The following is a 21,566-nucleotide window of genomic DNA, read 5'->3' as shown; positions in this document are numbered from 1 at the left end:
AAGGCGGTGACCAATCAGGGCTCCTCAACCCTACGCATCAAAGGTATACCAGTACACAAACTACTCGAAAAAAATATAGTGTGTACATGAATTTATAATATGTCATTTGGGAAGAAATAGGATGCTCAGCGTTTAGCATAAAACATCCACTGCCCACGGTCAACTGGTGGAGTATCGGTATCCCAGACCAGGTCTTCACGCCAAAGGAAATACCGAAATACCGAAATAAAAAGATAATAAGATACAAAAGTCTTCCCAAAAGTAATAGTAGGTTTTTCACGTAAAGTCGTAATTCCCGTCTGATGGACTCCCATACTCGTACTTGGCGAGTAAGTCGGCATCATGCTGCATGTCGTGTGTGGATGGGTTCACCAGCCCAAGCACATCTTGCCGGAAAGGATCTGAGCCGTCGTCTACCATCATTTGATAGGCATTGCTAGCCGTATGATAGCGCATTGCATCGTCAAAGTTCATGTTCATATTATGCGGCCCGGGGGCAAAAGAGCCCATGGGGTGTTGTTGTTGGTAACGTCGTAATTGGTTTAGTTGCATCATTTGGGGGTCCACTGGCATGGGAGCGAATCCAGCCATGGGATGTACTGTGCCAGGCACAGCTGTCGAAATGGGTTGGTGCATGAAAGGATTGTGGGTTGGAGTTTGCTCGGGTGCTTCCTCCATCGGTTGGTCCATGGGCTGGTCTATCCGCTGCGGCACCTTTTGAGTCGGACGCGGTTCCATTGGGCTGGCCTCGATGCTGGACATATTCTCCGACACAGTCTCCGAGGGTGGTGAATCTTCTTCTTTGGTTCCGGGAAGAGGTGGTGCCTTCACAGTTTCTTTGCATTGTGGGCAGTCACGAATCACCCGATTGACAGTCTCTTTGATTCGTACCCAATGGTACTTGACTGCAATAGCTGCCGTGGTTTTATTTATCCCAGCATGCTGCTTGAGATGAACCTCTTGAGAGATCTCGTACTGCTGCTGCGGGTCTGATACCACCTCTTTGTCCTTCAGCATCAGTCTCTCGGGCTCGCCGTCCTCGCCGCCAAGGAGCTTGTAATGTGTCGCTGCACTGCGAAGCCGACTCTTTTCAGCTCGATCAGCACCACGGGGGTATTTGTCATGCTTTAAGTAATAGCGGATCTTCTCGAATCGATCTTGAGACACGGAATCCTCGCCATCCAGACTCAATCCTCTACCGTAGATGATTGCATCAACAAACTCTCCGGGTTGTGATTTAAGTCTGCCTCCACCAGGGACCCGTCCAATTCGTTTGAAGCCAAGGGAATCCCATAATCGACATGATGCAACGTTGGACTCATAGACCAAGTTGAAGACAGCATATGTATAGCCCTGCAGGGATTAGAAAGTTGGATTACAGCGTTGGCATCGGTACTTACCAAACGGGGCGCCCATTCCAGATACGCTTCACCCATAAGCCTACCTACACCTTTGTTTCGAGCAGCGTCTGTGACAATGAAAGTACCGTTGCAGACATGACTACTACGACCAGGGTAGTTAGGCCGAATGTGAAAGCCACCAAGGCAGAGCTTGGTCCAATTTGCTCCGGCGCGGTCCATGGCATGTGTCTGCTCGGTGCTCTCAATGTCACCCAGAAGCATGACAACACCGAAGTTGGAGAACCAATACCGCCCAAACTGGGCCAGTGGAATGGGCTCGGTCATGGCATATGTATCTCCCTTTTCAATTTCTTTGTTGAATTGATCTGAGAGATACTGCAACAGGGGCCGGGGTATTTCCTCTGCTGAGGCGAAAGGTACCAGCGTGGCAATTGTAACTCGATCTCGTAGAGTGACCTGCCGCGGAGCCAGTGCAAGCGGATAGTCAAGCCCAGGGCCCGATGAAACGAGCTCTGAATCCCCATGTACATCAGACATGATGCCCGAATTTCCCGATTTCACTGTGTGTCATGTTAGTGCATGTCCAGTGGTGAATCTCCCTGTGAAATCTGGGAAATACGAGAAGAATATAAAAACTACAAATAACAAGGGAAAGAGACTTGACAGGGGGGTCTGTTCACTGACATTCTGCCCTGGCTTCTAGAAGGGTGTCCTCGATCGCACTTCGAGGACCGCGTGAGTATTCTCGAGTCCGGAATGGCCGCACGCAAGTCGTGGTCCCCGCTGACTCAGTGCTGACTCACCCACTCAGGCACAAATTTACTGCCTGATCTCTCAGGCCCGAATGCATATCTAACGTAATTCACATGCGAGCGGCCCACCCAAGCGAGCGGCCCAGCTCAAAACGCCATACTAAATGGGATAAATTACAACTTGATATCTCAACAACGGTGGTGTGTAAGAACTTCGCATTATAGCCTAATGCTTTTCATGTTGATATTTAGCCTATTTAGGGACTTTGGAGAATTTCTTGGACTTAGTGGTTAAGATATTTATATTTCTGGCTCACAGCAACGTAATTTTCGATATCATGATATTGCAGCCTATCAATTTCCTTGAAGCTGATATATAGCATTGAAAAGACTTATTAATGGCTATCGACAAGCAGTAAGGTAAATTGAAAACGTGGTTGTTAAGATATCAAGTTGTAATTTATCCCATTTAGTATGGTGTTTTGAGCTGGGCCGCTCGCTTGGGTGGGCCGCTCGCATGTGAATTACGTTAACTTAGTTAGTTACATGTTTCCTTTTTTCGGTTAGTAGTGCAATGGTGGATCTAATTCGACACCGACATTTGGTCAATCTGAGAGATCATCTTGCACTAGGGGAAGCTGGGAAGATGCCTAAGGCTCGTCTCGCCGGAGTGAGATCCCCCCGCCAAAAGAGTTGAAGTCCTCGATCCTGCAGAGTGAATCTGACTTACTTCAAAGCACGCCATAGTCCAGCAATCCAACATCAGACAGCTCATCTATATAATCCTGCAACATGATGCAACGTCCCCAGTTCTTCCCAAACACCTTGACCCCACCAACAATCAATACCGCCACTCTTGCCACGAGTCTTGAGGAACTTCGTATTGCTGTTCGCAATGGAGCTGAACAAGTAAAAGAGAACACTCCCCTCCCCGAATCTTGGGGTTCTCATGGCATATTTAGATCTTTCCCTGGTATTTAACGCCCCATTATCTCTAATTATGTAACCCATTTGACCGGTCATGCAGGTATTGCCCTTGCCTTTTTGCGCTTGGACTATCAATCATCTATGTTAGAAGACACCAAAGAGACCTCTATGAATTACCGTCAGCTTGGTCTGCAACGAATTCCGTCAGGTTTGCCAGAGGCACCTCTGCTGCCATCCCGCTTGTCACCAACTGGCTCTTCTTCGCCCTTGACTGCCATTACTCTACGTATTCTGGCTGCACTTGCAAAGGAGGACTGGGAAAATGGAAATGCCAATATCGCGGTGGAAGACATTTCTTGTCTTCTCGATGCTGTGCAGATGGCACTGAAGAACGAACATCTTGTTGCCCATGATGGCCGCAGAATGGGTGGAGATGAGATGATTTTTGGTCGAGCAGGACTTCTTTGGACCCTACTAAATGTTCGGACCCATACTTTCGATGAACAAACCCAGAAAGCCCTCACTCCTGTTCTGGGGAAAATCCCTGAATTAATTCGTGTGGTTGTCGATGCGGGGCGACAGGGTTCGAAGAGTTACATTGAAAAGAACGGGGATCAAGAGGCACATCCATTGATGTACGCATGGATGGAAGACCACTATTGTTTTGGGGCGTGAGTGATTCCCATTCTTCACAAACAGATCTATAACAGATCTATAACTCACTGACGATATCAAATAGGGTCCATGGAATCAGTAAGTATGCAATTGATCCTCTAAACCTGTAATATTAACCATAATCTGTTTCAGCTGGCATTCTGGCCATCCTCCTCTCGGCTAAACCCGATGAGTTGACTGAACATCTTCCCGTGATTGGTGATAGCATCACTGCACTTTGCAAGCTGTCCATTTCCAGTAATGGCCACCTCCCAATGGCATTACCTCCTTTCAGCTACGGACAACGCTCCGAGCTAGTTCAATTGTGTCACGGTACCCCGGGCCTATTGATCCTTCTAGCTGCTGCCTTGAAAAACACCGCCTTGACCCGTGCCCATTGGGATCCGTCCTGGGACCAGGCCATCTACTTGGGCACTGAGCGTGTCTGGGAAGAAGGACTGCTTTCCAAGGGAGGCAGTCTCTGCCACGGCATTTCAGGAAATGCCTGGCCATGGCTTCTCTTGCATCATACTTTCGAGTATTTGTCAATTAATGTGGACAACGGCCGAGAGGCATACCTCCAGCGCGCCCAGCTGTCAACGTTACCAAATCCAGACGTTTCCCAGAAGCTTACAGGCGACTTCTTCCTCTCGCGTGCACTTGCATTTATGTTGCATGCACGTGAGACTCGACCATACAATACCTCTCCCACATCTTCAGACAAGGACTACCGCATGCCGGATGCGCCTTATGCGTTGTTTGAGGGCCTTGCCGGCAATGTTTGTGCGTGGGCCGATACCTGCGCGGTGCTCCAAGCCAAATTGCGCAAAATGGAACTAATTGAACAGGGTATCTGCCCTACATCTGGCGTTCCAAAGGACGAAGCATTCCAAGAAGCTCTACGGAAGCAGGTGGGCTTCCCAGCTCTGGGTGGAAATGGGGCCACTGGGCTCTACTGAATGGCCCCCAACTATGAAGTGACGTCATATCAATCAACCCTTTCGGTTGCAGATAGTATACTAAGACCTTGGAAATGAATATACACGATCTCTATTGACTATAGTCTATTCGACTTTTGCTGTAAGCAGTCCCAGTAGTTGTAAGTTGGAGAGCCACGTGAGGTTGCCCTGTGCACGGACCCTCTATACATCGCCGTCAACTCCGTGGCTGTGTCGGGCACAAGGCCAAGGGCTCCAGGGCTGACTTGCCATCTCTTTTAAGCTTCGTTTCTGATATGCTACAGACATGACAGATATGCTTCCACCCACTATCCCAAGATCATATTGAAGCAACGGGGATGGATCTCATACCTCCGTCATATGAGTCCGCCACGGACAGAGATGCTTGGGCAATCATTGCTCATTATATCCCATCCAGCGACTTGTGCGCGGCATCTCTAGTCTGTCATCGATGGCATAGTCTTTTTGTGCCTTTTCTCTGGGGCGATCCAGCATCCCACTTTGGTACAGACAATGACGCAGTCTACGGTATGTCAATCCGAAATATATATAGTAGAACCATAATAATCCGATCCAATACCAGTGGCTCTGACTCGGTTCAGAAGAACCCTCAAATATGCCAGACAAGAAGTAAGAGCGATGACTCATACGCTTCATCTTCCACCAGCTCTGTCGGAAATATATGGTGGCCCCCGACCGGGTTGGTTGAGGGACATCCTTGAACACCTGCCATGCCTCCAATGCTTGATGGTTTCAAAGCTGCCGTTTTTTGATCATCATGCAATGACCGCATTGAAAAACAATCAGAGATCCAACCAGTACAATATACGTCTGTTGTTGGCTGAGCGTGAACCAAACACAACTTCTACAAGCCTTGCCGAGACTCTTCTCTTGTTCCCCACATTGGTCTACCTTGACCTGTCATATACCACGCCTGCGCGAGATCGTGGTGTTCTATGCTCGCTCTCCCAACTTGAGTATCTTCAAGTGTTGAAATTACGCGGCATCGGTTTAAAGGACAATGACGCCGAATTCCTAGCCAATGCAATTGGACAACGGGTTCGTTGTCTCGATCTGAGAGACAATATGCTCACTGATATGGCAGTCCGCTCTTTGATGCAGGCCTCTTTCCTCCCTCCAAATTGCAGGGCCCAGCCAAGACCAAGACGCACTGGGACTTCACCAGATCCTGTCTCTCAGTCTATACTCTACGGGTCTGGCTCGGACCTTTTCAAACGCCCGGATCTAGATGAGCAATTCATGAAACTTCTCGCCCAACCGATCTCATATCACCCGTGGGTTGAGGATTTACCACATACGGGAATCACTCATCTATACATCACAGGAAATCAGATTTCGGTAGAAGGTGTGGCAAGCCTTTTGGCCTCTTCTCGACTGCACGCTCTTGATTTTGGTACCCTCAAGACTCCAGATGTGGCACACAAGGCCCTAAAATTTGGAGAGAAGTACCCGGGAGCTGAAAAGCTGGTGCCACTATTAGGGAAAGTAGCAGGAGACAATTTGGTCTATTTTCGAGCACATCATGCAGTTCTCACTGCAGAACCACCATCCAAAGATGCTGCACCGACGGCCCAGTTTTTACCGGAGCTTCCAGCACAGGAAAGTCCTATTGAAGCTGACGACCCCGAGATTGCTGAAGCTGCTGAATTGGACGCATCTCGAGAGGTTCATGAGCTACCTGAAGAGACACGACCTGTTTTTGAACTGGCCGATACGTCAATTGATGAGCCAATGAGCCCGGCCCCAAATTTGCCTAAGATTCAAGAGCCGACGACGCATGAGGATGAGCCACCGTCAGCCAGACGTGGATCGGCTTTTGCGCCGGAAGTCGTGCATCCCATCCCGATACGCAATACAAATGGCAGTATCGTGCTAGGCCCGTCTGAGACAGGGATATCTTTCCCCGAGAGGGCTGAGGGAAACACGTCGCCATCTATCTCAATGTCAGAGTCCACAACGGCCACCGGTTCCACTCTCCGGACATTGCAATGCAGCTCCCCGATATCAACTGATGATCCGAGGGCACAAAGGATCCAAGAATTGCTGGCCAAGAGACCACGAAACAAATCAATTCCACTCCAAGGAGGGAAAGAAAGCCGGTTTCCCTACCTCCACCCATCGCATATTCCCCATATGGAAACTCTGGTTTTGACAGATGTACCGTCTCACGTTGCACCCAACTCATCAATCATCACAGCTCTCATACGGTTTATCACTGCCTGCTCCAATGAATCTTTGCTGGCGACTCTACAAGCTGGATCAGACTACTCTCTTCCACCGGGACAAGCACGCATGCGAGCCGAACAACAACGATCACGATCTCTCTTTGGTTTACGGCGATTAGTCCTCGAAATCACACCCGTCGATACAAAGTTGACTTCATGGAAACCCGGAAACCAATACAATGGCACTGGACATTCTAGCACCGGTGACCGTGATTCAGAGAACCTCTGGTCTGCTGCAGTTGATGATTTCAGTTTCTTTGGGGAAGAAGAGTGCGGAGTTCCCGAGAATGATCCGGGTAAATACTTCCCAATGGCTGTGCTAAACGAAAAGGTCTCGCTTATGCCGGATGATGACTCGGCTCGTTCGCCTGATTCTCCGTGTCTTAGGCATCATCCATCACAAAGTAGTATAAACACCCCGTGGCCATCAGGGAAACCTGAAAAGGGTAAACAGCAGCAGATACAAACTCTTGATCTTGTTGCGGAGCTTGCGGCGTTCCGTCGTGCCAAAAAGGCAGAGTATGAGCATGTGGTTCGCCGTGGGAGAGGACGCCGGAGCACGTTCGGCACCAGCGCTTCCAGCCTTTCTCCATCAACACCACAGATCTCTCTGACGAACTTTGTCGAAGGCCATTGGAAAGGGGAGGTAAAGGTTGTGCGGAACCCAAAGCCCAACATGCGGACCGGAATGGTCGACATGTATGGGAACCATTTCGAGAAGGGATACTTGTACCCATGAACTTTGTACTTAAGAGATACCCAGCACCAGAACTTCCATGCATCTACGTCATTGAACATGAGTTGTAGGAATTTTTGATGTTTTCTTAGTCCTATTCAGACTATGAACCTTCCTTCCTCCCAGTCATAACAAGCCGTCATCAAAGGGCTCATGCATACCGAATAAACAAAGAAGACACTGTAACTGTCTTCACTAAACGGTTGAACCATCTCTTTCATGCTTTTTTGCGTTGCCAATGTAGGAGTATGGCCGGCAGTTGTGGGGACCGAGCATTCACCCCTGCAATCCGGTCGACAAGAAGAGTGAAGACAAAATAAAAGAATTCATTTCAAACTAGTTTCATTTTATTTTGTTCGTTGAACGAAATTGAACCTCCTTACAGAGCCTTAGCGGCAGAGGGGGGCTGGAGCTTCTTGCCGTCCTTGTTGTAGCGGATACGGGGAGGAGGAGCACGGTTGCGGCGGCCGTCACGGGAGCGGACACTAAGAGAGATTAGTATATAGTTGGGGAAAGTGGCGAGAGTTGTGTTGCACGAACCGGACGATCTTGCCGTGGATGGCGCAAGAAACGCAGTACTGGAGCTTCAGGTACATCTTGGGGACGGAGTACTCGGCGAAGACGGAGGCATCGGAGATATCCCGGATGGCGGCAGACTCGACCATGTTGCGGATGGTGAACCGCTTGATGGCCTTTATGTTGTTAGTATGGATGTTGAGATCGAGGAATCGAGGATCGAGGGCGGAGAGGTGGTGATAGATTCAGGGATCAGGAAGACCATCACAATGCGTGCGTACCTTGTCCTTGGGGGTGCAGCGGGCGCAGTTGGAGCAGCGCACAGGCTTGACGTGGCCGCGGCCATTCTTGTTGCGACCGCTAAGAAATCAATTAGTTCTCTTGCCCCTATAGTTGCAAATCGGTCGAATTCAGTCTCCCATTCTTGTCGTCCGGCAATGTGTGGTAGTCGCGGTTTCGATGTTCGAATTGTATGTGCGTGTTCGTCATTGCGGAGATGTTGAATGGGATACTGCTTCGCCGAGGAGGGTTGTTGGTCTTACTTGTTCGCCCTCTTCTTGACCATTTTGACGGTTTGTTCTGTGGACGGTCAGGTAATGATCTTTGGGTGAAGGGGGGTAGGTAGCGTACGGTTGACTTGTCGGGAGTGGGTTGTCGAAGCTCGCTCACACACAAGTCTCGTTCGGGATGGATTGGATTGCGTTGTGCGGGTAGCCCTAAGCCCTTAAGCGAGATGGATCACGTGTTTAGCAGCCTTGGTGGCCAGGTGTCGAGATCAGGCCCTCATTTTGGCCATCACGTGGGGCATGACCAACGTGTCTCAATCTAGCCTGGTTGGGACTAGTGCCCCCGAATAGTACCGTAGGTCATTCACTACTGTTTACTCCCGTGGGCATCGGACACCCCTGTCGGGATCGACTATTGACTGCCCTTTTTTCTTCCGCCTGTTCCCTGGTATTCTCCTTGCTTTTCTTCCCATACCTGGTCTCACAAATCTGACATCCTTGTCTTGTTTGTCTCGCCCTATTCCCCCTTCCCTCCATTTTTGGTTGCGAGTTTCCCCTTTGGGAGTTATAATGTCGGCCACGGGCACTTTTCGGGGAACACCCAATAAGACGATCGGCAGAGGAAGGCTGCCCGACTTTGGAGGAGATTCCAGTGCTTCCCACATCCCTCGGCCCCGTCCAGAATCTTCAGCTACCACCCATACCCCGTCCAGCGACGTTGGAAGTGGCACCATGAGCGCCGCCAGTAGCAGACAACGACAGAACCAGTCGAAGCGTGATGAGGTACGTCATACAGGAGCTGCTCAAGTGTTTTATCAGAGCAATAGGCTGACTTTCCCAGGCTATCCGCCGCAAGATGGAAGCCGACCTCAACAAGAAGAGGAACGCCCCGACGAAATCAAGAGGTTCCCGCAAAGCCCCTCCCGGTACCGTGCTCGCCCTGAAGCCCAGCCAGGCCCTCCAGATCAAGCCTTCCCTCAGCATCGCAGAGGCCGCTCAGCTGATGGCTGCTAAGAGAGAGGACTGTGTTTTGGTTACCGACGACAATGAGCGCATTGCTGGTATCTTCACTGCCAAGGATCTGGCTTTCCGTGTTATTGGAATGGGCCTCAAGGCCCGCGAGGTTTCTGTCGCGGAGATCATGACCAAGAACCCCCTGTGCGCGCGAACGGATACCAGTGCTACCGATGCGCTCGATCTCATGGTGCGAAAGGGTTTCAGACATTTGCCGGTCATGGACGAGAATCAGGATATCTCTGGTGTTTTGGATATTACAAAGTGCTTCTATGATGCCATGGAGAAGCTCGAGCGCGCCTACAGTTCGTCTCGCAAGCTGTACGATGCGTTGGAGGGTGTGCAAACAGAGCTCGGCTCCAGCCAGCCCCAGCAGGTCATCCAATATGTTGAGGCACTGCGCTCAAAGATGTCCGGCCCAACCCTTGAGACAGTTTTGGATGGCATGCCGCCAGTCACTGTTTCCGTCCGAACCACCGTTAAGGATGCTGCGGCTCTCATGAAGGAGCATCACACCACTGCCCTGCTCGTCCAGGACCAGGGTTCTATTACCGGTATCTTTACCAGCAAGGACATCGTTCTCCGTGTCATTGCCCCCGGCCTTGACCCTGCTACCTGCAGTGTCGTCCGGGTTATGACTCCTCACCCCGACTTTGCCCCGTCGGATATGAGCATTCAAGCCGCTCTTCGCAAGATGCATGGTCAGCTTTTTTCACCCCATGTATTTGGATCATTGACATTGATTTTGGAATAGATGGCCACTACCTGAACCTCCCCGTGATGAACGAGGGTGGCGAGATCGTTGGAATGGTCGATGTGCTGAAGCTCACATATGCCACTCTTGAGCAGGTATGTTCTACATTGACATTGGAAAGAATAACTTACTAATCGAGTGTAGATCAACACCATGTCAACTCAGGACGATGAGGGTCCCGCTTGGAACAAGTTTTGGTTGTCGATGGACCACGAGTCTGACTCTATGGTCTCTGGAAGTCAGAGCCACCAACCGCATACCCCACACCGCTCAGTCATGAGCCCCGATCTCAACCGTTCAGGCTACGACAACAGCCTTCTCCCTAATGATTCCGCCTCGCATCATGGCGATGAGCACTCCGAAGTCGTCTCTCAGCACAACCCAGTGGACCATGCTACTCCCTTCCCCTTCAAGTTCAAGGCCCCCAGCGGCCGAGTGCACCGTGTCAATGTGCTCACCACCGACGGTGTCACCGCTCTTGTATCGCAGGTCACAGCGAAGCTTGGCAAGGAACTCGAGGCTGTTGGTGGCGAGGCCACCGTTGAGGAAGGCACCCTGAGCAACACTGGATATGCCCTTAGCTACATGGACAACGAGGGTGATACCGTCTCCATCACAACGGACCAGGATATGACAGACGCTATTGAGCTGGCCCGCCGTACCCACCGCGACAAGGTTGACCTGTTCGTTCACGACCCTACTCAGCCACCCATCCCTGCTACCGTTGAGCCTCAACCGGCTCCGGCTCCAGCTCCAGTTATGACTCCTGTACAGGAGCAGAGCGTTGTCGATCAAGTCTCGGAAGAATCCCCTGCGCCCAAGCCCCGCTCGCAATCCTTGCCCTCCCACTCCCCAGAGAAGGAGTTGATCGCGGGTGTCCCCAATGACTTGCTACTTCCCGGTGCTATTGTCACATTGGCTGCAGTCATTGCAGGTGTGTTTATTCTCAGCCGCCCCAGCGGCCGGTAAATAATCTGGCATATTGTCCCTCCTAAAACTCCCCTTCAATACTTCGCTCTTTCTCCAGATTTGCCTCATCCCGGGATTTCATAAACTTTGAAGTAGATCAGAGTCATGAGTCATAGGTTCTCGACTCTCATTGTTGCATACCCGTTTGTTTCTAATATTGATATTCTCTGTGGCCTTCAGATACCGCTGTTTGTGTTATGACCACTTGCGGCCTTCGTTTAGCCTTCAATGCAAATAATTTGTTCGAAAAGACGTCAAATAAATGATCTTGTAATTTTACCTTTTGTTCACCTACGAATAAACACCGTTAACCCAGTATCGTATCCAATATCAGAACTTCCCCGGCTCTTTGTATGAAATATAGTGGCCTGATTGCCTGAAAGTTACCGCATTGGACTTAGCGCCCGACAGTGAACATCGTCACTATGGACTTTTTTTTTAATTTGAGATGAAAGTAGATAGATGTAGTTTTCCTTGTAGATCAGTCCGAGGCTTAACGGACTTTGACCGTCTTTGTACCTTTCTCGTTGTGTCATGCTTCGCTGGGCACCATTCACTACACTCCCTGAGGGCCATCAATCGCTCTCCTAATCAGAAATTCTGCTTTTTCACCTTCCTCCCCGCCCCACCAAAAACAAAACTCCTCCCCTTCTTAACACCCCTCCACCCCCACCAAACTACATCTAAGAGGGTTGAAAGAACTGGGTTGCTTGGATTGTCTGGAACTTGGGAACAGACACGCCCAACATGTCCTTGCTTCCCGCCGAAGTCCACACCGCGCTTTCGCAGCTGCTCCGCGCCTTGAGCACCCCCGATAATACCGTCAGATCCCAGGCGGAGGACCAACTCAACAATGACTGGGTGCAGAACCGGCCAGATGTTCTGCTCATGGGCCTGGCAGAGCAACTCGGAGGTGCTGAAGAGACACTAGTAAGTTGGAAGACCTGACTCCAGGGGTGTGGTTTTTTTTTGAAGGGATGGTCGTTGTAAACGATCTGGATCCCAAATGGAGGCCATCTCTATACCTATCTGAGTGATTACTCGACGCTAACCTGAAACTCTCCGGATAGACGCGTGCTTTCTCCGCTGTGCTTTTCCGCAGAATCGCCACAAAAGCTCGCAAGGATCCCGCGTCGGGCGACACCAAGGAGGTTTTCTCGAGCCTGCCCAATGAGCAGCGTGTTGCTATCCGCGAGAGGCTCGTTGCTTGTTTGACGAGCGAGAGCGTCACCGATGTGCGCAAGAAGATTGGAGATGCCCTGGCCGAGGTGGCTCGGCAATACACCGACAATGGTATGCGAAAAAGGACCCTTTCCGTGACTATGACCACGATGGACATTGGTTTCTGACGGTTCAACTTTTGATAAATAGGTGAGCAATGGCCTGAACTTCTCGCCGTGCTCTTCCAGGCCAGCCAGAACCCCGACTCCGGCCTGCGGGAAACTGCATACCGCATCTTCACTACCACCCCCGGTATCATTGAGAGACAGCATGAAGAAGCAGTCGTGGAGGTTTTCACCAAGGGATTTAAGGATGATAACATCTCCGTATGTCATTTCACATGTATGCTTTCGAACTACAGGTTTGACGATGTTCCCAGGTCCGCATTGCCGCCATGGAAGCCTTTGCTTCATTGTTCCGCTCGATCTCCAAAAAGTCCCAGCCGAAGTTCTTCGGCCTCGTGCCCGACCTTCTCAACATCTTGCCTCCTCTCAAGGAAGCCTCTGAGAGCGAGGAGCTTTCTTCGGCCTTGCTCGCACTGATTGAGTTGGCGGAAATCAGCCCCAAGATGTTCAAGTCCATGTTCAACAACCTCGTCAAGTTTAGCATCAGCGTTGTCGCCGACAAAGAGCTCAGTGACCAGGTTCGCCAGAACGCACTGGAGCTCATGGCTACCTTTGCCGATTACGCCCCCAACATGTGTAAGAAGGAGACCGAGTTCGCACAGGAAATGGTCACACAGTGTCTGAGCTTGATGACCGATGTTGGTGCGGATGATGACGATGCTGAGGAGTGGAACGCCTCTGAGGATGTAAGAATGCCAGCCATTTTGTTTTTACATTGCAAGCTAACTATTCCAGCTTGAACCCGAGGAAAGCGACCTTAACCACATTGCTGGTGAGCAGTGCATGGATCGCCTGGCCAACAAGCTCGGTGGACAAGCCATTCTTCAGCCCGCCTTCTCCTGGATTCCCCGCATGATGTCTTCAACTGCCTGGCGCGACCGGCACGCCGCTTTGATGGCCATCTCTGCCATCTCAGAAGGCTGCCGTGATCTGATGGTCGGTGAGCTGGATCAGGTTCTGGCCCTTGTTGTTCCCGCTCTTCAGGATGCCCACCCCCGAGTTCGATACGCCGGCTGCAACGCTCTCGGTCAGATGAGTACCGACTTTGCTGGTACTATGCAGGAGAAGTACCACGAGATTGTTCTGACCAACATCATCCCCGTTCTCGCTTCTTCCGAGCCCCGTGTGCAGTCCCACGCTGCTGCCGCTCTGGTCAACTTCTGCGAGGAGGCCGAGCGTAGTACCCTGGAGCCCTACCTCGGCAACCTTCTCAGCCATCTCCTCGAGCTCCTGCGCAGCCCCAAGCGTTACCTTCAAGAGCAGGCCCTGTCAACCATTGCCACCATTGCCGACTCCGCCGAGAACGCTTTCGATCAGTACTACACTACCCTGATGCCGTTGCTGCTTAACGTCCTCAAGGAGGAGCAAGGCAAGGAATACCGCCTTTTGCGTGCCAAGGCCATGGAGTGTGCTACTCTGATCGCCCTGGCTGTTGGCAAGGAGAAGATGGGCCAGGATGCCCTGAACCTTGTGCAGATTCTGGGTAACATTCAGCAGAACATCGTGGATGCCGATGACCCTCAATCCCAATACCTTCTCCACTGCTGGGGCCGCATGTGCCGTGTCCTCGGCCGTGACTTTGTACCCTACTTGCCCGGCGTTATGCCTCCTCTCCTGACTGTTGCTGCCGCCAAGGCCGATATTCAGCTCCTCGATGACGAGGACCAGATCGAGCAGGTTGAGCAGGACGACGGCTGGGAATTGGTCCCTCTTAAGGGCAAGATTATTGGAATCAAGACCAGTGCTCTCGAGGATAAGAACACCGCCATTGAATTGATCACCATCTACGCTCAGATTCTCGAGGAGAACTTCGAGCCCTATGTTATGGAGACTATGGAGAAGATCGCCGTTCCCGGTCTTGCTTTCTTCTTCCACGACCCCGTTCGTGTTTCGGCCGCCAAGCTCATTCCTCAGCTGCTCAATTCCTACAAGAAGGCACACGGCCAACAGTCACCAGGCTTTGGTGAGATGTGGAACAAGGTTGCAGAGAAGATCATCGAGGTCTTGAGCGCCGAGCCCACTGTCGACACTTTGGCCGAGATGTACCAGTGCTTCTATGAGTCCGTGGAAGTTGTTGGCAGAAACTGCCTCAACGCGCAGCACATGCAGGCCTTTATCGACTCCGCCAAGTCAACTCTGGAGGATTACCAGATGCGCGTCAAGCAACGGTTGGAGGAGCAGGCCGAGCTTGAAGAAGGTGACGAGGAGAACCTCGACTACGAATACGCAATCGAGGATGACCAGAACTTGCTCAGTGATATGAACAAGGCCTTCCACACCATTTTCAAGAACCAGGGCACTTCTTTCCTACCGACCTGGCAACAGCTCATCCAGTTCTACGATGCTTTCATCACAAGCCCGGACCCCACACAGCGCCAATGGGCTCTTTGCATCATGGATGATGTCCTGGAGTTCTGCGGCGAAGAGTCGTGGGCTTTCAAGGACCACATCATGCAGCCCCTGGCCTCTGGTCTGCAGGATGAGAATGCAGCCAACCGTCAAGCCGCCGCTTACGGAGTCGGTGTTGCTGCCCAGAAGGGTGGTGCCGCCTGGAGCGACTTTGTTGCTGCCAGTCTCCCCAGCCTGTTCCAGGTGACGCAGCACGCCCAATCCCGCACAGAGGAAAACGTCTTCGCCACCGAGAACGCTTCCGCCAGTATCGCCAAGATCCTCCACTACAACGCCTCCAAGGTTGCGGCTCCTCAAGATGTTGTCACCAACTGGATTGAGACCCTTCCCATCACCTTTGATGAGGAGGCTGCCCCTTACGCCTACTCTTTCATCGCACAGTTGATTGACCAGTATGTATCACCCTCTCATTTTAAGAATCCCTATCTAACATAATAACAGGCAAAACCCCGCTGTCTTCGCCAAGGCCGACCGCGTCTTCGGATTCATCGTGCAGGCACTCCAGGCTTCTACTCTGCAGGGCCAGACTGCTCAACGCGTGGCCACATCTGCCAAGCAACTGGTGGCAGCCACAGGCGCAAATGCCGACCAGATCCTGGCCTCCGTCGACCCAGCCAGCCAGGAGCGCGTGCGAAAGTTCTTCCAGTAGAGCTCGGACTTTAGCTATATCCGATTCCTCTGCCCAATTTTTCTTTATCTTCCCCCAATCATTCCCCCAATCACGTGAAATCTGACTTGTTACCCAAATCCTGAAACGTTTCGTTAATTCCTGTCTCGTACCTATGAATGCCATGAGCTTCAGACGTCGGAGACACTGCAACACTTCATAATCCATTTGTAGTCTTTTCTATGTATATGCATATATTAGATCTACAGCTTCGATACCCGCGCAATCTCATTCGCAACCACCTCCTCCAACCCCATAACCCGAGGCTCCCCAATTGCCCTGTTATCCCGCTCTGCATACAGCGTCCCGCCCTCAGTCCAGATCCGCCGCAGCGTCAAAACAGTAGCAGCCGGATTCCCAGCCTTCCAAGCTTGCGTCTCCAATTCGCGCAGTCGCGCCAACGAAGTCCGAGAAACAGACTCCCACCTCTGCCCAGTCTGCCGCTCAAACTCGGCTTGGATCTTATCCGGAGTCGTCGTAAAGGAATTCACACATAGAGCAGAGTTACGTGTCTCGGCTGTGGCGTGGAGTAGGGTATTCAAAACGAGGGTCCCGACACTAGGAGATAGTTAGTCAATGGTCTCTCAGCCATATAACAACCTCCAAAAGAAGATTAAAAATCAGGAAAGGAAAGAAAGCCTCACTCCTTCATAGTCGTCAAACTAATCTCCTCGTCCCCCCTCTCCCCGAGCAAAACCGCCTTCCGGCGTCGGACATCCCAACCCCCGCCTCCTCAAGCCCAGGCACAAGATTCAGATACATCTCCGCAAACGGACCGGTAACAACATACGAGTATGACAGATCATCCCGCGAAACCTCATTCTCGATATACGCGCGCACCTTCAGTTTCTGCTGGTGCGGCTTCTCGTACGCGGATGCGGGCCCGTATTTGATATCTGTGCCGTACTCTGAGGGCAGGAACCATTTCACGCTTGGGCTGGCGGCTGCGAGGCGGATTAGAGGGATTTGTTGGGCTAGGGTGTTGCGGCCTAGGGCTGAGATTATGGTGTCGATTCCTGTGGGTTGTCAGTATCTATGTCATTGGAGGTGGGATTGGGATTGGGATTGATATATTGGGATTGGTATATCGGGGACAACGGGGAATTCAGACCTTCGTACGCGGCCTTGATAGCTTCCTCGTCTTCTACGCTACCGATGATAACCTCGACGTTCTGCTCCTTCAACTTCTCCAGGTGCGCGGCTTTGGTTTCGGCTGTATGCGGGGAAGTGAAGATTGCGACGCGGTTGAATTGGGCGCGTACAGGGAGGATGGCGTCAAGGATGAATGAGCCGATAGTTCCAGTGGCTCCGAAGAGGAGGATATTCTTGGCGAGAGACATTGTGTAGATGTAAGTGTAGATGTAGATGCAGATGCAGATGTAGACCTCGGGATGTGGCAGATTTCGAGCTTAAGTATACTGTGGGGTGCGGGGTTGCTTATCAATAGGTGAAGACTTTATCCGAATTGCGTCAATTTTGACTACGAAGCGGTGATCCATATATATTTAAAGGCAATGTGTGCTCCAGGGGCATATAGGACATAGCGTGATACTTGGCCCCTACCTATACGCCTAAGTACCTACATAATAAGTATCCTACATCGTTCTTAAGCTGGCGGAGATTCGATCTTTGGAAGAAGCACTTCAATCTATCTTCTCTACAGATTTTCAAATCAAAGAAGAGATACAAATTATAGAGGAGCAATGGCCCGAACTGAAATCACTACATGAAAAGGGGAGGACATTGGCAGAATGGAGAAACTAAAGAGAACAAGCCGAATGGGCTCGGGCACCAACCCAGACATAGTCCAAGCCAAAGAATGGCAACCCCGTCGATCCAATTTCTAGGATATTTGATGATTTATTGGAATTGTGTGGCAAATCGATCATATATTGTGACAGCTTGACATTCAGAAATCACTCTTATCATGCATATAGGCGTCAAAGTACATACTTACAACTTGAAATCTATAAAGAATACGAGAAACACAATAAGACCATTCTGACCATTCAATGGACAAAAAAGGGGTAGGTGGTAAAGTCGAACATCAAGATAAGTTATAAAGTTAACTTAAAGTCGAGGGACATCATGTTCGTGTGGGGCCGGAATCTTCAACCTCACCCTTTGACCTACATATATGTCTGCATTGCGCCCAGTCCGTCAAAGATCAAATCGAGCCTGTCTGGCTTGTCGTCAACGAAAAAGAAAATGCGATGGAAAGCTGCCATGTAACACCTGTACAGGATATGGCTACGACTGCCACTATGGCTCTACCAGCCCAACAAAAGCAGTCCAAGGGCCATCCAGGTCGCAGGCTAAAGCAGCTGTGTCTGAGCCCGACCTCAAGGGTACCTCATCCATCCCTTCGGGCATTCTTGATTCAACCAAATCACGATACGTCGGCAGATACTCCTCCGTTGCCTTTCCGCTCTGCGTGGGACTAGAGGTGCAGGCGGCGAAGCCTCCGCGACTGCATTCTTTCGGCTATCACACTGGCATCCGGAAGGAGCCTGATTCAATAGCCAGCCTTCAACTTGCCAAACGAATGTCCTGGAATACAGCAAGAACTCTACTGGAATTCTTCCTTGCCACCATCCATCCTGTATTTGGATTCCTCGACAAGGGCCATCTCTACGAGCGGTGCGAAACGCACTGGCATGGTCAACCACAAACCCTTGACTTCGAGGCTATTGTCTGTGGTGTGGTCGCACTCGCTTCGTTATTTAATGGATCGTTAGATCAAGAAGAAGAAATGTGGTTGATCTTGCATGCGAAGGAAATCTTAGAGGATCCTCTTGTTGGCCGGTTTCCATCCGTAGACCAAATAGCAGCATGGATCTTACGGACAATCTACATCCGCGCTACCACTCGACCGCATGTGGCTTGGATCTGCAGTTGCACCACCATGCATCTCGTCGAGGCGACAGGGCTGAACCAAGCACCACAGTTCGTCATGTTGACAACCAACAAGGGCGTTCAAGGCTCCACGCCGGAAATGTCGGACATTGTGAAAAGGACTGCACTGGTTGCACGTTCTTTGCATGTCATCATAGCATACGAATACGGCCGATCGGTCATGAACTTAGACTTCCCAGCCCAGAATGCTTTAGCCCTGTCAAATCAAGCAGGGGATTTCACTCCCCGCTTATGCAGTCTCGTTGAAGCTGTACCACTGACTCCGATGGGTGCAGACTCTGCAGCGACAATACAGGATCTCTCGTCGGCTATTAAGAAACTAGCAGACACACCTGCCGATCACGATTTTCTTGTTCTCGTCCGAGCAGATCTGGTCTTCTCTATCTATCGCCGCCTTCGTCTATTAGAGCCAAATCTACGACAAAGCCTGCTCGATGAGGTGATCTCCACAGGCATGTCTGCTTTACCCGCGGCTCGTGCGCTTGCGAGTCAAAACCAGCCATGGTGGAATGTCATCAGCACCGTATTTCAATTCGTCTGCGTTCTTTTGGCCATTGATACCCATGCTAGTGTCACGAATTTATCCGAGGCCATGGATACCTTGGGAATGATTGTGGACCATCTGAAAACACACCTGGCCACTGAAGCTCTAACTACTGCCCGAAACCTTGTGCGAGCTTCGCTAGATCGAAGGCGCAAAGGTGTTGAAATCTTGGAGGGCATTGTTGGACCATCCGCTTCAGATGATGCAGTGGAAGGTCCGGATTCTCACCTGCCACAAGATCTGGACTTTTCAACTTCATTCTCATATGATCAACATCCCGTTGATCTGGATTTCTTGTTAAATATGGACTTTCTTGCTTGATTCACATTATCTATATCGCTGTATTAAATAAGGACTGCCACTTTAGGATAAATGGACCCCCACCCTATCTCTCTACGGGATTAGGGAAGGCGTTATATTAAGTTTACTAATGTCCACCGTAAAGATACCTACTTTGTGCCTTGTTTGAAATTGAAGTGAATTTGAACGCTCTAGGTGTGTAGGCTCATTTTGATTCCAGCAAGGCACAAGGTATACGTACCGCGGATATTGAAAGTAACAGCGGTTTATTTAACATGGCCCTATCTATATTGGGATGGATCCCTCGACATTAGGCTACAACAGGGGACATAAATCTGTACAAAATGCCATGAAGTATGCCTTGAAGGGAGTGTACCGTTTCATGCGCTGTTTTCACCTCCTTTTTGCCATTTCGAGTGCCTCGGGTTGATAGTCTAGATCGTATAAAGATGGCTGCGTGAAAATTGTATCTCCAATAACTCATTCCATTTCAATAACAACCTGCTCCCCAGCCCTTCCATAACCCTCATCAACACAATCCTCAATCTTCACCGTCCTAAAAGACCCTTCATCCTGCGCACGTAACACTCCCTGCTCAATCCACCCCCCAAGAGACCGCAACAACCCCGCCGCATCCCCAATAGTCGGACTAACGGAATTACACCCAACAAGCGTGATCTCCTTTCGATACGCCTGGAAGATATCAAACGACACCTTCTTACTAACATCACCCCTGGGCGCCGCAATCCAAGCATAGCGGCCCTTCCGCGCCAACGACTCAACAGCAGCATCCATCAATGCAACATTCCCAACAGTATCAACAACAACGTCAACACCTTCCCCACCAGTCAATTCCGCAAGGCGCAAAGCAAGCTCTGCAGCCGTGTTTTCCCCGGGCAAAAGGATATCAGGGCTGGTAGCTTGCGCCCTCCGAGCAGCAGTCAATACCCGCCTACATCCCATAGCCCGGGCAATTTGCACAGCAGTCGACCCCACCGCGCCCGTGGCACCAAGAACAAGGACGATATCATCGGACTTAACTTGCGCTCTTTGTAGACAGATCAGGGCAGTGGTAAACGGTACGCCGACTGTCGCGGCTTGCAGTGCGGATAGAGAGGATGGTTTCTCGACCAAGGCTTCGTGTGGTACGAGGCAATATTGCGCGTGGGGACCATCATTTGTAAAGCCGAGACTTGATCCACTGGTGCCGTAGACTTGTTTTCCGATCCAGGATTTAGATGTGTTGGCTGTGTCGGTTTCGGATATCTCTACTACCGTGCCGGAGAAGTCTCGGCCTGGGATACGTGGGAGGGTCGTAGATGGGAAGAGGCCTTGGGCGTTTAGGCGGTCGGAGGGATGGATACATGCATAGTTTATTTTGACTAATGCGTGACCCGGTTTGAGGGGTGGGATTGGGAGTGTGTACGGTGATAGGGTTGGGGATGAGGTTGTTGAGCGGGTTATTTGGAGGGCTCTCATTGTTTTGGACATTTTGGATAGAGGTTGAAGAGGCTGGAGAAAGGTCAATTGACGCAGTGAGTGGTGTTAATATCCTTTTATATTCTCCAAAAGCTAGGCGATCATCTATGTGCTTGATCTATAACTTCGCGATGGCGATGCGGTATCGGCCCGCGGGCCGCGCGGGCCCTGCGGCAGGAAAAGTATACCTGTTGCCATCGATTGTTTCGGCCGGTCAATTTAGGTTGTTTAAGACGAGTATTTAGTGAATCCTGATCCCATTCTGCTAGGCTTCGTTTCTCCGAAAACAACCATCAAAATTCGCGTTAGAGAGTCGAGAGTTTGTTGGGCATACTTTTCGACACCATCAGCATTGATACCAGTGTATCGTTTCAGCATTATTCTCGCTCTTCTAAGCTCTATTCCCACTTCTTTTACTCCCTCTCTTTTGCTCGTTTTCTATTCCCAAAAGCAGGAGGATTGTTACTGGCAGTATCGTCACGGGTAAGCAAAATCGGATTGAACAAAATAT

At 50.7% G+C, this 21,566-nt stretch overlaps 9 protein-coding genes across 9 annotated transcripts; 5 read left to right on the top strand and 4 right to left on the bottom strand.

Moving 5' to 3' along the window:
- Positions 1-276: 276 nt before the first annotated feature.
- Positions 277-1,898, bottom strand: N7446_002687 (putative histone acetyltransferase Spt10; the record flags this gene model as incomplete). The annotated part of the gene is made up of 2 exons (XM_058511436.1): positions 277-1,353; positions 1,401-1,898. The coding sequence occupies 2 exons, from the start codon at positions 1,896-1,898 to the stop codon at positions 277-279; spliced, it is 1,575 nt and encodes a 524-aa protein (XP_058376972.1).
- A 1,007-nt stretch (positions 1,899-2,905) lies between these two features.
- N7446_002686 (lanthionine synthetase C family protein) lies at positions 2,906-4,653 on the top strand (the record flags this gene model as incomplete). Its single annotated transcript, XM_058511435.1, has 4 exons — positions 2,906-3,086; positions 3,141-3,711; positions 3,780-3,793; positions 3,848-4,653. 4 exons carry the CDS (start codon positions 2,906-2,908, stop codon positions 4,651-4,653), a joined length of 1,572 nt encoding a protein of 523 aa, XP_058376971.1.
- Positions 4,654-5,436: 783 nt separating this feature from the next.
- N7446_002685 (uncharacterized protein) lies at positions 5,437-7,638 on the top strand (the record flags this gene model as incomplete). The annotated part of the gene is made up of 1 exon (XM_058511434.1): positions 5,437-7,638. The coding sequence occupies one exon, from the start codon at positions 5,437-5,439 to the stop codon at positions 7,636-7,638; it is 2,202 nt and encodes a 733-aa protein (XP_058376970.1).
- A 376-nt stretch (positions 7,639-8,014) lies between these two features.
- Positions 8,015-9,021, bottom strand: N7446_002684 (40S ribosomal eS26 domain-containing protein; the record flags this gene model as incomplete). The annotated part of the gene is made up of 6 exons (XM_058511433.1): positions 8,015-8,120; positions 8,176-8,327; positions 8,433-8,511; positions 8,694-8,730; positions 8,782-8,874; positions 9,012-9,021. The coding sequence occupies 6 exons, from the start codon at positions 9,019-9,021 to the stop codon at positions 8,015-8,017; spliced, it is 477 nt and encodes a 158-aa protein (XP_058376969.1).
- Positions 9,022-9,227: 206 nt separating this feature from the next.
- N7446_002683 (CBS and PB1 domain protein) lies at positions 9,228-11,645 on the top strand (the record flags this gene model as incomplete). Its single annotated transcript, XM_058511432.1, has 4 exons — positions 9,228-9,440; positions 9,499-10,372; positions 10,426-10,520; positions 10,570-11,645. The coding sequence occupies 4 exons, from the start codon at positions 9,228-9,230 to the stop codon at positions 11,392-11,394; spliced, it is 2,007 nt and encodes a 668-aa protein (XP_058376968.1). The 3' UTR covers positions 11,395-11,645.
- A 496-nt stretch (positions 11,646-12,141) lies between these two features.
- N7446_002682 (nuclear import receptor PSE1) lies at positions 12,142-15,798 on the top strand (the record flags this gene model as incomplete). The annotated part of the gene is made up of 6 exons (XM_058511431.1): positions 12,142-12,324; positions 12,465-12,687; positions 12,766-12,941; positions 12,995-13,426; positions 13,476-15,541; positions 15,591-15,798. The coding sequence occupies 6 exons, from the start codon at positions 12,142-12,144 to the stop codon at positions 15,796-15,798; spliced, it is 3,288 nt and encodes a 1,095-aa protein (XP_058376967.1).
- A 46-nt stretch (positions 15,799-15,844) lies between these two features.
- Positions 15,845-17,182, bottom strand: N7446_002681 (uncharacterized protein). Its single transcript, XM_058511430.1, has 3 exons — positions 16,928-17,182; positions 16,514-16,832; positions 15,845-16,374 (listed from the first exon to the last, which is right to left on the bottom strand). Exons 1-3 carry the CDS (start codon positions 17,154-17,156, stop codon positions 16,020-16,022), a joined length of 903 nt encoding a protein of 300 aa, XP_058376966.1. The 5' UTR covers positions 17,157-17,182; the 3' UTR covers positions 15,845-16,019.
- A 771-nt stretch (positions 17,183-17,953) lies between these two features.
- On the top strand, positions 17,954-19,597 carry N7446_002680 (putative C6 transcription factor; the record flags this gene model as incomplete). The annotated part of the gene is made up of 1 exon (XM_058511429.1): positions 17,954-19,597. One exon carries the CDS (start codon positions 17,954-17,956, stop codon positions 19,595-19,597), a length of 1,644 nt encoding a protein of 547 aa, XP_058376965.1.
- Positions 19,598-20,056: 459 nt separating this feature from the next.
- On the bottom strand, positions 20,057-21,067 carry N7446_002679 (quinone oxidoreductase family protein; the record flags this gene model as incomplete). Its single annotated transcript, XM_058511428.1, has 1 exon — positions 20,057-21,067. The coding sequence occupies one exon, from the start codon at positions 21,065-21,067 to the stop codon at positions 20,057-20,059; it is 1,011 nt and encodes a 336-aa protein (XP_058376964.1).
- Between the last annotated feature and the right edge of the window lie 499 nt (positions 21,068-21,566).

This window comes from Penicillium canescens (genome assembly GCF_028828765.1).
Source record: "Penicillium canescens strain IBT 15451 chromosome Unknown utg000002l_segment0_segment0, whole genome shotgun sequence".
Taxonomy (NCBI): domain Eukaryota; kingdom Fungi; phylum Ascomycota; class Eurotiomycetes; order Eurotiales; family Aspergillaceae; genus Penicillium; species Penicillium canescens.
Note: the sequence above shows the minus strand (reverse complement) of the source record. Positions and strands in the feature narration are given on the sequence as shown.

Excerpts from the sequence above, each read along its gene's own strand:
- N7446_002681 (XM_058511430.1), bottom strand. The coding sequence starts at position 17,156 with ATGTCTCTCGCCAAGAATATCCTCCTCTTCGGAGCCACTGGAACTATC. Across the intron at positions 16,833-16,927 it reads TATCAAGGCCGCGTACGAAG|GAATCGACACCATAATCTCA; the intron begins GTCTGAATTCCC and ends GACAACCCACAG. Across the intron at positions 16,375-16,513 it reads ATGTCCGACGCCGGAAGGCG|TGTCGGGACCCTCGTTTTGA; the intron begins GTTTTGCTCGGG and ends ACTATCTCCTAG.